This window comes from Molothrus ater, chromosome 5 (genome assembly GCF_012460135.2).
Source record: "Molothrus ater isolate BHLD 08-10-18 breed brown headed cowbird chromosome 5, BPBGC_Mater_1.1, whole genome shotgun sequence".
NCBI classification, from domain to species: domain Eukaryota; kingdom Metazoa; phylum Chordata; class Aves; order Passeriformes; family Icteridae; genus Molothrus; species Molothrus ater.
Window position 1 is genome coordinate 54,387,871 of NC_050482.2, and position 15,282 is coordinate 54,403,152.

General features: G+C 40.6%; 1 protein-coding gene across 3 annotated transcripts in view; it reads left to right on the plus strand.

Annotated features, from left to right (window-relative positions):
- LOC118700448 (fatty acyl-CoA reductase 1-like) overlaps positions 1-15,282 on the plus strand; it is a 129,016-nt gene that overhangs the window by 53,073 nt on the left and 60,661 nt on the right. For all 3 annotated transcript variants that reach the window (XM_036404917.1, XM_036404919.1, XM_036404918.2), the window contains exon 2: positions 6,839-7,064. In XM_036404917.1, the coding sequence (XP_036260810.1) occupies positions 6,876-7,064 (189 nt within the window). In that variant the 5' untranslated portion in view covers positions 6,839-6,875. The remainder of the gene's footprint in view (positions 1-6,838; positions 7,065-15,282) is intronic.

Genomic DNA, 15,282 nt, shown 5'->3' on the forward strand with positions numbered 1-15,282 from the left:
GTGAGACTGAGTGAGACTAAACAGGTTTCACTAAAAAATCAAGAGGCTCCTCCTGCATTGTGTTCCATCAGTGGCCTTTCTGTTTTCTTCATTTTTTTCTCTATTTCTTCATGGTGGTCAAACACTTTGCACTACTTGGGAGGGTCAGAACAGAACATCTGTGAAGCTGTGTAGGTAATGCTTAGGCTGGAAGTTTCAGCTTTTGCCCACATCTGTCCTGGGGGCAGGTCTTTTACCCAGCAGCCACAATTCCCAGAGGTTTCCATGTCTGTCTCCCTGTCATGTAGCATTCAGCAGTTTGCAGGATCCAGCTGTGCACGCTGCTTGTTGTCTCCAGCTCTTAATTATGCTGTCACACTTCTGTATCTCTTTCGATTTGACTGCTATAAATTAAAATGGATTGCGAAACTGGTGTGGTTTTTCAAGGCATGAAGGGTTTCTGGGAGCAATGAGTTTCTCCTTGCGTGTTGCTACTTGGGGATGCTGTTATGGATTTAAATTGCTACTGTTGGCAAACAAAAAATGATTTAAAATATATTAGCTGGAGAAAAGTGATTTAACCTTCAGGCTTCTAACAACAATGTTTATATTTGGTGTAAATTGCTTGAAGCAAAATCTCTTTTGCAAAGAGGATTATCATCAGGAGTTCAGTCTGGCTGAAAATGTGCCCATCTTTGAATTGCAGGGTTTTATTTCTTTATGCTACTATTAGCTTCTATAGTGCTTGCACAAAGGGTGGATTATGACCTTCCTTTTAATTCTCTAGCTAAATGAGGGGAGTTTTTTCTTTGTTGTTGGTGTTAGGTGACATTAAATAACTGTGGAAATTCAACAAACTGTAAGGAACTTTTAATTTTTCTGTAGAAAGGCCATTTTATCATCCTCTTTGCTTCATTTTCTGCCACCAGTAAAATCTCCCTGACTTCATAGGCTACACAAATCCTTCTGTGCCTAAAGACCTTTGGAAATGCATTATGTAACTTCAGTGCCTCCTTGCTGGTACTTTCCGCTTGCTTGTGTCAGCAATGCTGTTGTCTCAAATGGTGTGCAGTGTTGAACTACAGCCATTTTCTGCTCTGATTTGCTGTTGCTTCTTACTGAAAATGCAGGAAATATTTTAAATCCAAAGGCTCAAATCTAAGTTAATTCACATTAATCCTTGTTGAAACATTGGTCATTGCACTGGAACTTCTCTGGTCGTGAGTTTGGCCCAGAAAATTAAATCAAAGGAGCAGAGTGACCTTCTCCTGCTGTTACTGAGGAGCCGGGAGTTAAGTCAGTATGATGTAAAACAAGTCACTATTTCAGCTATTTCTAGCATGCATGGTGTGTATTTATTTTATGATGATTAAACAAGCAATAAATGCTTTCAGGCAAAAAACACATATTGGAAATAATTGCTTTTATGTATTACAATTACTTGCCTACTTTGGAGAGTCTCTGTAATACATCCTGGGACAAAATGTAAAAGAGAAAATAATTTTATGAAGATGTATTGTTCATAATCCCCAGTGTTCAGTCCATTTAAAACTCATAAAATAATTAATAGACTGAGGAAGTAAATTGATGAGACAGAAATAGTCTGTGACCACTTTATATTGCTTTTTCTGACCTCAGCTATGCAAGTTCTCTGAAGCAACAGGAATTTTTCTTTCTTTGTGTGTTCCAGGTTGATCATAACTCTTCTAGAATCCTGATTAAAGAAAACTGTCTTATGTATGATTGGATATTTTCACCCAAGATGAAAAATTTATTTTCAGAAAGTGGCCAAAATTTATTTCGTCTTAAAGGACTCTTGCTGACTGTAGCTTTTTTTCCAAAACCTATTGCTTGTCATTAAGTGTAATTTTGGTTGAAGCCGGTTCATTACATTGAATATGATGTCTGAAAGACTCATCTGAAGAAGCTGATCCTCTTCTTTATGGAAGTTACATCCCTGCATAAAATTGTGCAAGAAAAAGCTCATCAAAACTAGCCTCAGTACAAGGAGATGTCAGAGAGACCATTTTTGAACCTGGATGTACATTTATAGGCATATGGTCCTTTGCTCTTGCACAAAACTAATTTTTTTTTTCATTTTATGTAGTTGAGTTGAAAAGACAAATATCTCAACAGATAAGCTTCTGAATTGGCTGCTGTCCTGTTTGAACAGGACAGTGATCCAAACCATGCTGAAATATTCACCTCTTCCAGTCCACCTCCATTGCTCATCCTCCCTTTTGCTGTCCCTCCTTGACCCCCTGCAGCGATGGGGCTGCTGTGGGCAGTGGCAGTGGCAGAATTCAGTGAGCTTCAGGTCCACATTTCCCTTCCCACCCCTCTGGGTCTGGTAGCAGCTGACTCTGCATCACACCATTGCAATCTGGATGTAGATTTTGCATCACCAAAATACATGACAGATGAGGACACAGAGTAGTTGTTCTATTAAATATCAGCTCAGTTGTGCCTGCTCTTGGTGGGGGAAATTCTCCTGTGCTATTCAGCTGAGGATATGAGGGTTGTCTTTTGCAGGAGGGAGCTATTAGTTTGGTAGGATTAGGATTCTCACCTTTCCTTTTGCTTGTCCTTTGGCACAAGATCGTGGCTTTGTTTGTAACACAGCACTGTAGCTCGTCCTTTCTGTTTGATCCAGAGGAGACCGTGAGAGGCAACAGTACCCTCAGAACAGCTTGTGTACTTCTGTCTGCAGAGGTGCTCAGTGGGATTCCTGGCTCGTGGGTTTTTCCTGCTCTGGCTGGAGATGAGTCAGTATCAGAGAGATTTGTGCTGCTGCAAAGATGCTGTGCTCAGTAATTCGGGTGGCATCAGAGATTACTTTCCTGCTCCAATTAGTGCCTAAAGCGTCTGAGTTGCCTGTATATACTCACTTGAATTGGGTTGCAGGAAGCTCTTGCATGGGCTTTTCTCCACAGTTCAGTGGCTTTCTCACCTCCAGTCAGATTTGGAAGAGCCAGGAACCTCAGCCTATGAAATAGTCTTTATCCTTCTTTACCTTACTAAGGGTCGTGTCTCTGCAACTTCTGACCATAGTTCAAGTGGTTCTACCAGTAACCTAATGCCTTGTAGTTTAATTGACTGGAAACTCATCAGTTCTCAGTATTGGCTATTTATTCCCTTAGATGAAAGGCCAAGTATAACCTTCTGCAGGAAACAATTTGAGTGTAAAAAGCCAAAAAGGCATGCATGTAGTTCTCCCTGGTTTGAGGTAGACCTCCAAAGGGTCAGGTTAGCAGGCATTATTTGGGTCACACCCTTTGACCTCAGAAATCCTCTGGTTCCTTAAAATCTCCATATATTTTTCAGTACTTTCTTTACAAAGGCCAAGCAAAATCAATAAAAACAGAAAACAATCAATCACACTCTTAAAAATATTAAAAAATCCAAAATAGTTGTACAAAATAAAAAATTCAAGATTAAGTTGAAAGGAAAATATCTCAGCAATCCTGAATATAAACTGGAATCTGCCTTTGAACCTGGAATGTAATAAAAGCCTCTTTAAATTTGCTTGACCAGTGGAGATTCTGGGATCTGTCTGAACATACCAAATTGCAGCATTCTGGCTTTTGTGTCATGATCTCAAAACATGAATTTGTTTGTGTGCATTAGACAAATCCACATACTTTCTTTCCTCATAATTAATATGGCATCAGATGGGTACAAGATTTTTATAATTTCTTCTGAAGCTCACTTAGGAAATAGAAAAATAAATGTACTGCAAAGAAACATGAATCTGCTCCCATAACAGGCAAACACCATCTCATTCTTTGTGGCTTTTTATTGTGGATGAGGCTGAGTAACTGGATCCAGCTCTGAAATTTTCCCTACTAACTCTAGGCTGCCTAACTTGGACTGCTTTATTATGGAAAATAGAAAGGATGGGATTTTTCTTCCCTTTTCTTTTAACCCTAGGAGGATAAGCCACTAATCAATAGTAACAGCAGATTACCTTGAAAGTTTGTTTTTTCAGTGGCTATGTTTGGTACTTCCATTTTCATCATACAAGAATAGCTTGGGAGATGAAATTTTTGGGTTTTTTTGGACTCAGACACTCAAAATGATCTCAGACTAGATGGAGAAGAACTGTCAGTTATGTGCATGTAGTCCTTGTCGGAAATGCTTAGTGAAACATGGCTGCATGGTTAATTACAGGGACACAGTTAATTACAGGGACAAAGTAGTGTGATTTATTTACTTTACTATTCTAGCAGGCATTGAACATCTGGCCACAACAAATGAAGCGTTTTTTAGATAACTGAAGCAGGGAACCCAAATGAAACAACATAATAAATTGATGTCCACACGTGGAAGCTTTTCACAGTTATTTTGTGCAGTAGTCTACAACTCTTAAGGCAAAGCAGCAGTACTTAGTGATGCAGGTTGGAAATGCTCTCTACTTCTGAAGTGTGGGAAGGAGAGTAACTCCTCTGGTAATCTCCAAGTTTGTGGTGTTAAGTACTCTATAATTGTACCATTGTTTGTGCAGATATGATCCTCTGGATACAAATTCAAAGCAAGTATCCATCCAGTGGCTGCAAGTGGTCCTTATATTTTTTTGTTTCCTGTTGTTCACTGGGATTGGTATGGCCTCTAGTGACTAAGGACTTCTCTCCTTCATTTTTCTACATTGGAGGGTGAAGCTGTGGCTGTTTTTAAGGGGGGCCCGGCTGAAGGGATTTAGAGAGACCAGCCACCTTCAGTTACACCGGCACTCCCCTGGCACGAAGCCAGAAGCATGTGCCGACCGTGGGTGGGGCGAGAGGAAACAGTCACCGATATTAAAGCAACCACGCCGCAGGAGTGAAGAAAAGAGACGGCCCTCCTCTGCTGGGTGAATTAACTTGGTTTAATCCAGGGTAGGGGAAGTGCAGGGTGGCCACCCAAAGGTGGCAAGCAGAGGAGGAGCCCCGGGCCCCTCCGGGGACCGGGTTTTACAGGGAAGGGGTGGGTACACAAGAAACCAATCATAGAACGAAAATTTGCATACATTGAAGACTGATGGGTGGTGTGGATCAATGGGGATAGGTCAGGGGAGGAGCCCAGGCCTACCAGCCAATCACTCAACACCCTAGCTGGAAGATTCTGGAACTTGGGGCGGGGTGTCGGTGACTGGCAGAAGGCCTGGGGAGGGGATACAAGGACAAATAAGGGATAATGAGGGAAAATGAGGAGGGGAAAACTGTGATTGACATAACTGGGGGTTTGAGCCAGACCAACTTGCCAAGCTAGGAGAGGGGGGAACGGAACAAACCAAACACAAACCACAACAGGAGGGCATGTGTCATGCCAAGTTTCTGAGATCTTTTGCCTTCATCTGGCTGAACTACAACCTTCTTCTGGCCGTACACACTTTTCACATGCTCCCTGGCTCTGCAAGTTCCTGTCTTCCAGTATGAGTCAGTTTTCTGAATTGGAATGAGACGTGACATTTTGTTATCAATAAGTTAATTATCCAGTCATTTTAACCTGTTGATTTAACTTCCTGAGTGGCCAGCTCTTTAATAAGAACAGGTTTTTAATAGGCCTAGATGAGCCTTCTGTAGTCATCTAAGTTACAATCTTGACGACATCTAAAAGTAGGCTAATAACCAAATTCACTGAGCCAGAATACCCACAGCTATTAGTTTGTAAAATAGTGTCCCTGAGAGGTTATTCTGCTTGACCCACTTTCTAAACTGGATTCTACACCTGATGTTTTGTCATGGATAAAGAAATTTGGGGATTTTCATTTGTTTGATGCTGAGTGCTGTGGTCCCAGGCAGCAATGGGAAAGAAAAGTAGTATTTTGTTAGGCTTGACTCCCTAGTTTATGTCTCTGAAGTTTCTGCTGGAGGAGTTTTTCTGAGATACTTTGAAGATCATTGTTCTGGTTCTTGAATACGTGAAAGGCAGCATTCTACTATTCTTGTTTCTTTTTGTTTCAAATTCAGTAGGCTTTTTTCAAAACATTTACTGGTATTTTTCATGAGCCTTTTCCTTGCAGTGTGTATTTTGTGCTTGCTGTGGTCTGCCCCACTTCAAAGATGGTTGTTTTGCTTCTGTTAGGCTAATAGGGGAAGAAGGGCTTTTCTAAGAGGATTCAGTCCAGCTTTGTTTGCATTTAATCAACTTAAGAGTTTGAATCAGGGTGACTGGGAACATTCAGGCCTGAAACTATTTCATCTAATTAAAATATTTAACTGGGACACATCATGTGGGAACCTGGTCCATGTCAGTGAATCTCCAAAGGGAAGCCTATCGTGTCTACACTCCTTAGAGTGAACTGGGATGAATTCTGGCCATAACAGCTTGTGAAGGGTTGTAACCTGTGCATGGTATTGCAGTCGTGCAGAGCAGTGTCACTGCACTGTCTTATGTGAAGAAGAGCTTTCTTCATGGTGTTATTTCAAGTGAAGGCAACAGGAAAAGTCTGAGCATGTTGATGAGTGATGGCTGACAAGGAATGCCGTAGGCACAGTGGAATTGAGTGGAAAACACAGCAGGGTTTGTGAGGAAATTTCTTTCTCCTTTGTCTTGTAGGAATAGCTGCATATCTTCATGGCTGCCATTCCACAGTAGCAGATAGACGTTCTTCAGCACTGCAGTGAGCATCTCCTTCTGGGAACCTTGGACGGCATGAGCTGTGTTTGACCTCTGTGTGCAGCTGTGGTGTCACATAGAGGATAAAGCTGAGCTTGATTTTTTTAAGCTTCTCAGATTTTTGTAGCGTATTTTTGCAATAAAGCCTTTTTTAAAAAAATCATTTTTAAAATTGGCATTGACTGAACCAATTTGAGTTTACCTAGGTGACTAAAAAGGTTATCCCAAAAGCCTTTAAAACTTTATTTCTGCATTTTCTCAGGTACCTGCTGCGGGAAGGGACAGAACAAGAAAGCACCATGTCTTCAGTCTCAGCTTATTACAATGGGAAGACCGTACTTATCACAGGAGCTACAGGTTTCATGGGCAAAGTACTGGTGGAAAAACTTTTGCGCTCCAGCCCTGAAGTGAAAGCAGTTTATATTCTTGTCAGGCCGAAGGCTGGACAGTCAATGCAAGAGAGAGTGGCCAACATGTTGAAATGTAAGGTAAGTTCATATGGTTTATTCTGGAATCTAATCTGAAATCCGTTTAGCTGGGTGAAGCAGAGGGCTTCTGTTTACTCAGTTCATGAGGAGCAAAATGCTGACTTCTGCTGTAACAGCTGTGTATTTTTCCTGTGTCTAAAACAAACAGCAAAAAGAATTGTACATGAACAAACCTGTATATGTCTGATTTTGATGGGTGCTGCAGCATTTTACACTGTAATGATGTAATCTTTTAAATTCCCGTTTTGCATGACCTCCACCTGTGTGTCATGATCCTGTTTAGTTTGCCATCCCAGTGAAAAAATCTATAGTGACAAGAAGGGTGTCAAAGCCCTTTGCTGTATTAAATGTAAACATTTGTAAGGAGACACTGACTTGGCCTGAGGCTCTCAAGATCCTATGGATCTTAAGCCAGTGGTGAGGTTGTGAACTTGCTCAGACTCCTCCAGCTATGATAAATGCCAGAGTTCAAGCTCATACCTAATGCTAGTGAGAATTTGGACATAGCTGATGTGAAATGAGAGGAAGGGACGGATCTGGCCCTAGCAGGCAAGGAATTACTAGGAATTAATCTGAGAATTGTCAATATGCCTTTATGGAGTATTGGTCTAAAAGTTTGAGCAAGACTCGACTGGAAGAATCCTTCTCCTTCTGCAGAAGTTAGAGGTAAAATAGTTGACTTTGAGACAAGTAGGTCTGGCAGAAAACATGTTTTTTTCCTTTTAGTGTTTTGAGGCATTAAGCTAGGAAAATCTTACGTATGTCCAAGAACAGAGGTAGTTTGGTTTTGGTGTGTTTTTAACTGAGGGTGGATTGTTTTCATATTCAGGAAAATTTGTGAGTAATATAAAAGGAAACAGTCACATTAGTTGCTTTCTACAAGTCTGTCATAGAATGATTTAGGTTGGAAAAGATCCTCAAGGTCGTTAAGTCCAACCTTTAACCTCACACTGCCAAGTCCACCCCCAGCTTTCATCACAGTGGATAATGTGAAGCAATCCCAAGTGTGGTGTGGTTTTCCCTTTTGTGTTTTAAAACACTTGAGGAAATGATAAACCTAGGTATTTATCAAGACTTCTGTAAGATCTGTTTGCATTTTATGTATAAATGCTGCTGGCTTATCTTTTCAGTTGAGCAGCACAGCTTGGAGGTATTATTAGCTCTAGATGGGGTTCCCTAGTAACTGTTTTATTGTTGTAGCTGTATTAGATGTACCCATTTTTCTTCCTAGGATGTTTCAGCAGTTTTAGACTTGCCAACAGCAAACAGGACATGATGACCTCTGCTTGAACCTTTGGCAGCCTGCTCCAGTGTGTTTCAAATGAAGAAAAGGAGAAGGCAGAGCTCTAAGTTAGGCTGCTGCAGCCTTGGGAAGAAAAAAAACTTACACAAGTTCATCCAGGTCCTCTTAAGGAAGAAGGTGTCTTTCTGATGCTGATCATTTTAAAATTACTCAAAAATCCTTGCCTAAGGCAGAAAACCTACTCCTCAAAGGTGTTTGTCATGTACAAATGTTGACACCCTTGGAGATTTTTTTTCTAAAAATGAAACTGTTAATTCTGCTAGATATTAATTTAATGACAGACAAGGATGACAGGAAGCATTATTCTTAACATTTTTGCAGACTTCTTCTAGTTGATCACAATCTAGAGACTGCCTTTTCATTTACTGTTCTGGTTTGCATGCTCCAGTTTGGGAAATCCCTGAGGTATATAACAAATCAAAATGCAGCAAAACTTTGTTCCAAATCTTCAGACAACATTCGCATTTGAAATTTCTGATCATGATCTCTGATGAGATATATTGGAGTAAGCACAGGAAGCTGCAGAATAAAATCCTTTCTCTTATTTATGTACCTTTATAATTTCTAAACTCTAGTGAATAATTACTCTTTTTCCCCACAAACTACTGATTTAATGCAGAATAGTATTTGTATCTGGGTTTAGGAGAATATACTTTATTTCTTCTTTCATATCCTACCCTGTGTAATCTTCTACTGTCCCATGACACATTCACTTTGCAAGTAACTCCTTCTTTTACATCTAGCTTTGACCTATTGTTGGCCTCTGGATTTTCTTGTTTGCACATCCAGAAAGTAAGTATTCCAGGAACCAAAGGAACAGAGAAATGCAAGTTGTCAACTTCTAAATATTCTAAGCAAAGAGATAAAATGAGTATTTGGGCTGAAGTAAGATCAGAGTGAAGCAGTTTGGTTAAAATTAGTTGGATAATGTTTAGGTTCTTCAGGAAAGGTCCTCTGGGGACTCATGATTTTTGGTAGTATTTAGAAATATTTTGAAAGAACTTGCCTAGAATTTTGATCCCTTTTCAAATATCTCTGTGAAATTTGTGTGGCTTTTATCATTATATCTACAGGGGTTTGAATACTGAAGTGTCACATTTGTGTCCTGTCTTCTTCACAGTGTGTACGTGTGAATCTGCTGGAAGATGACTCCTGTTAAATAGAAGAGAAGCTGTGGGTTACAAAAGGGTGATACAGTATGATCAGGCAAAATAACTTAGTTTGTGCTTTTCAACAGTTGGTTACTTGGAATTTTTCAACTTCTGAATCCAACATGGAAAGTAAAATACAGAAAATAGTTTAGGCATCAGTCAGAATTCTTTGCATTCTGTAGCTAAATAGGCATTGAAATTTAATATAAGGCTGCTTTCCTTAGAAAATTAGTTTTACATGCAGGTGCATTAGTGCATTAATATTCAATATATAATGAACAGATACTCAGTATCTCAGCATCAAATCCAAAACAAGCATGGTGACCTTGCCTGTTTATGAAAGGAGATGTTCTATTTCCCAGCGGCAAGTCCCTAAGGGAATCAAGCTATTACCCTGTCCTTAATGAAATGCCACGTCTGCCTTGCACAGAGCACAGCTGTTCCACAAAAAGCCCCAGATTTTAGTATGGGCTGCTGCCTGGATGTGGCCAGAGATGTGGATCATGAGGCAAAACTTGACAGGGCTATATAATTGTTAGTTGATGGAAGAGATGTCTTTATCGGAGGTAGGGAATTGCTTCAAGGAGCATTTTTGCTGTCTGATCCCTCTGTGCACAGAAATAGGCAGGAATGCTTGAAGGGGTTGTCTTGGATTCCCTGGAGAGCAGTTACTGCGCTAATGCTGAGTCACTGATTGTAGCTTTCCTGTTGACCCTGGGAGAGCAGAACATTTTCCATGCCCTGCATGCAGTGAACTAAGTCTGCTTGCTGCTGCCAGGCTCTTTCTCAGATATATATATATATATATATATATATATATATGTTCAGTATTCCTAATTAGAAAGATCAGACAAAGTGGGGAGTGGAAAAGGCTCTTATTAATGTCTCTGATAATTCAGAGAGAAAACGGGGAGGCTGTGAATGAGGCTGCTGAAAATGGGGAATTGGGTGTGACTGTAAAATGCTGCTGCTTTTTTCTGTTGTCCAACCACAGTTAACCCCTCTAGTTAAACTGGATGCTACAGACAGACCTTCTCTTCCCTGCAAAGCTTTGCCTGGAGCTGCACATTGGGATGGGCAATGCTGTCAGACACTTTTGTCTCTTCAGTATTTCCTCATTAAATGTGCTGTGTTTATCAGTAAATATCCAGCAAGACCCTGTAAATTTCAGCAAATCATTCGAGGTTTATCTTTCCCTCCTATGACTTTGCCCCCTCACTCATCACCATAAGCAGTAAAGGCTCTCCATGCCAAACCAGTGCAGTGTCACTCCATCTGGAACAGATCCCTGAAATCTGGTGTGACCACTATAGAGGGGCTTGTACTTGGATCAGGGTTAATGAAGTTTTTAGGTTGATGGAACATGGTGGTGTTAGGTCATATGCTGGACTCAGTGATCTCAGAGATCTTTTCCAACCTAACTTATTCTCTGATTCTGTACGTGCCCTATCCCTTGAAGTGTTCAAGGCCAGAACTAAAATAATATTTTTTTTTATCTTTGAGTGTTTGAAGAACAAATGAGTTAGAGAATCATAGAGCCATCGAATCAGTTATCTTGGCAAAAAAACTCCTATGATCAGTCCAGCTGTTAACCCAGAACTTCCAAGTCCACCACTAAACCATGTTCTTAAGCATCACATCTTCATATCTTTTAAATACCTCCAGGAATGGTGATTCAACCACTCCCAGCCTGTTTCAGTGCTTGATAACCCTTTGGTGAAGAAATTTTTCCTGATATCCAATTTAACCCTTCCCTGATACAACTCGAGACCATTGCCTTTCATGCTATCACTTGTTACCTGGGAGAAGAGACTGGCCACTACTTTGTTTAGATCACCAGAAAAGAAAAACCTCCTTTCAGGTAGTTGTAGAGAGCCATGAGAGAAGCCCTGACCCTTCTTTTTTCCAGGCTAAACAACCCCAGTTCTCTAAGCCACTCCTCCTAAGACTTGTGCTCTAGACCCTTCCCAAAGGCATCTCTGACTGCAAGAAGCTGTCTCCCTTATATTACATAACTTCTCCTTGTACTCCTGCATGACTCTCTCCCTGAAACATCAGTCTCTGATCACTTAGAGATGCAGTTCTGTGGTGTTATCAGCATGGTTCTGCTGATCTGGCCCCTTAAAAGCAGAACTTGCAGTACTGGAAGCTCTAGGAAGGATTATGACCTAATGGTGTACATTGTCTTTTATTTAAAGAAACAATGCTGCTGAAACCCAGGGAAGCCTTGGGGATGCCATTTGTCTCCAGGTCACAAGCTCTGCCAGATGATACAGAATTCAAACCTGTTTTATTGCTGTCAAGGAGAGGTCACAGTGTAATGCTCCATCTTTGCAAACTGTCTTCAGTCCTTCTGTTCTTGCGGGTAGTCACAGTAGTAAAGTCAATTCTTTTAAAATAGACTGCAGTTTTCAGTTTCCTCCAGTTGTACAAAGGTACGCAGTAAATCACCAAGAAATTACGAATGTTTAAATGACATACAATTCTAAATGAGAAACAAGAGCACAGTACGATATGAAACTAGAAATTTGGTGGATTACTCTGAAATTAGTAATTCATTGAAAGCAAAAATGCTTCTCAGTTTATTTCAAGTGTGATCATCATTCTGTGAAGAAAAATGTTTTGGTGTCAAAACCTGACACATCAGTTTCCTCATCTTCCCCTGGAAATAGAAACCCAGCATGAATCAGGGATGTCCAACAGCAACCAGGGGCCACCTGCCTGGCAGCAGCTGCCAGCTCAGCAGAGTCTTGATCCTTGCAATGTATGTGTGCCTTGTATGAAGGGTAAAACAAGATCTTTTTTGTACACCTCAGCTTTCTCTGTGCCTACTTGCTCAGCTGCACCAGCAAAGGGGTTAATGGTTTCTGTCTTCATTTCATTCTATACACATACCCACCACCTGCAGAGCAATCTGTAAAAGCTGCCCCTCACTTTTGTCTTTACTTCTTGGTTTCATGCAACTTTTTTGTGGCTGGCATCATGATAAATCAATCAGATTTCAGAAGGGTTTTTTTGTTTGTCTGGGTTTTTTCCCCTTAAAATCACTTTGTGATGTCAAGTAGATGGTGATCTAAACAGCAACACCTGAGAATACAGAGCCTCAAATAGAAGCATTCCAGAAAAATCCCTATAGCCAACTGTATGCTAACGTATGTGCTGCTCATGCAATAAAGTTTAAAAAAAGCTGAAAACAAAGGAGAATTTTCTCAGTTTCGCATAAGATATCTGACAAGAGACATGCACATGTTTAAATATTAATATTCAGTTATTCTGCTAAATCTGTAAAGATACTGTGGTTAACAGTATGCTGCTGTGTGACAACTCTTATGGTCCGAGACCTCATTTTGTCCAAGGAATGTTACGGACAAGCTTTTTTGCAGCCAGCACAAAAGCATTGTGCTCTGCAGCCCAATTAACACATACTCATTTATATATACACAAATGCACACATATGCATCAGGGCACTGTCTTTCAAGCTAGCTATTTTTGTTTTATTTAGTGTTGGGTATCCCAAGGGATTTGTGTGTTAGTGAAGATTCTGCAGTGAAGATTCCACCAGCTGATAAATGACAAAATAAAAGTTCAGCCCTTGAAGCAAATGAGCATTCAGTATCTTGAGAATGATGCAATTAAAAAGAAAATCGACAATAAGATTTTCTCCTGCCGGTAACAGCGTAGAGGTTGCGGTTAAGCTGCATTTGCTGCCATCTGTAAAATGAAATGCATTTTAGGTGCTCCATAAGCAGCGATATTTTGAGACACTTAGAGCCTGTAACTTCACAATATTTTTTCTTCAATGTACAAGGGTGTCATACAGAAGAAAGAGGGACTCTCATAAGGAAGTTAGCAAACTAAGATTGCAGTTGAGTCACAGCTTTAAAGGATCTTCATAACATTGCTTGAATTTGCATTTCTGCCTGAGTACTTTCTGGTTTGCAGCCAAGGCCCAGTTCCTGGAATCAGTGGAATTTCTCTTGGTAACTTCATTTAGCCTTGGTTGAATATCTCCTGAAAGGTAGATTTCGAAGAGGCAATGGGCCCACATAAGTAGATACAAGCCATCCTTTTAATTCTGTGCCATTCTGGTGATTTTCTTTTTGTTCTGGATAATTACATATATGAGTTTGGTTTCCCTGCCAGTATTTCAACTTCAGATGATAGCAACTTAAACACAGGGAAAAGTGTTTGGTACTGAGATGAAAATTCAGTTCATCACTCTTCTAAATCTGGGAAACCGATACCATCTGATTCTAGCCTTGGAACATAAGCAAGCTAGACAATTTCTGGATTTGCAAGCTACTAAACCCAAGAAGTAATTGTTTTATTGGTAGTGCTGACCATCCGCCTTTATTGATACTGCTCCCATCCACCTCTTTTCCCATGTGACTGCATCTAAACTCAGCCTTGTGTGTTAAGTTGGAGATGGAAATAGTATCCTAATGTTAGAATTTTTTTCATATGACTAAAGGGAAGCTTTAGATTCTCTAATGCACAAAATTTACTTTTTTGCCAGTCAGAGATCTCTCCATCTGGAAAGTTTAATCTTTCCAGGTCTCCTTGCCAGAAGAAAACTTCTAGCATCACCACCATTCCTGTCTACATATCCTAAAGGAAAAAGTCAAGGAAGCGGGGGAGTGTGCTGACAGGCATGGAGGAGTTCAGCTTGGCATTTTCAAAGAGGAAGGGAAAAGAGCAAAGAGCGTTGAAGAGAAAAGCTCTTCTATGCAGGCTTGAGAGTTTTACATCAGTAGCAGAAATAAGAGCCATTTCCCAGCAGCTTTTGCTGGCAGCAAGGCCATGGAGCAACATCATTATAGAGGTCCTGTTGGGCATCCTTTGTAAGCTGCCAATTTCTCCTGGATCCTGGTTTTGCTCAGGCACACAGGAGAGCTGAGCTTTTAGGCAGCTGCACAGCATGCCTTGTGTTCACAGTTTTGCCAAGTGACCCGTTCACCAGCAAGGCCTTCAGCAAACATGTTTTTAAACAATGTTTGTCATTTTGCTGGAGCCTGGGACTTGGCTCTTGATGTGTGCAAGTTGGCACAATTCCTTTTTGGATTATTGCACTTCAGAACCGCTGTGGACACCAACGGATCTGCTCATGTACCACAGCTCATCTGTGGGCGTGGGTTCTCTGCTTAGAATAGGGACTGAATGAGGACATCTGACCTCAGACACCCTCTGAGGGCCTGAAAATGTAGCTTAGAACACAGGCTCATCTCTTTCTGCAGTGGGTTGGCCATGGAGCCATCAGTCAGCACCCAAAGAGCAGAATTGGCTATTTGGTCATTCAACATAATGTAAAATTAACTCAAATGAACTTAAATTTTATCCTTTGTGTCTGATTTTATTCCATTCTATCCTCAGCTGTTTCTTCCATTTTTTTCTTAAAGAAAGCTATTCTGTTTTCCTAAATTGAATTCTGGCCTTCCTTACCAGTATTTTTTTCTTCTGTAGCAGCAAACCGTGACTGAGTAATGAAACCTAAGGACCAGTTTTGTCAGAAGACCCTGTGTAGTGGGTTGAGTGAGACACCCTGAAAAGAAAGAAATAAATTTTGTTGTCAACAAAACACAGCAGTTTAAGAAGAAATCCTAAACATAGTGGGGCAGAATCTTTAAACTTCTGTTTTTACTTCCCTTTCAAAACCTGATCCCTGGCTAGTACACGGATAAACAAAAGTTGTTGAAATACTGGGGAGAAGTAGGGGAAGTACTCTAATCCTTTGGGCCTCTGAGAGAGCTCTTGCTTGTGACACAGG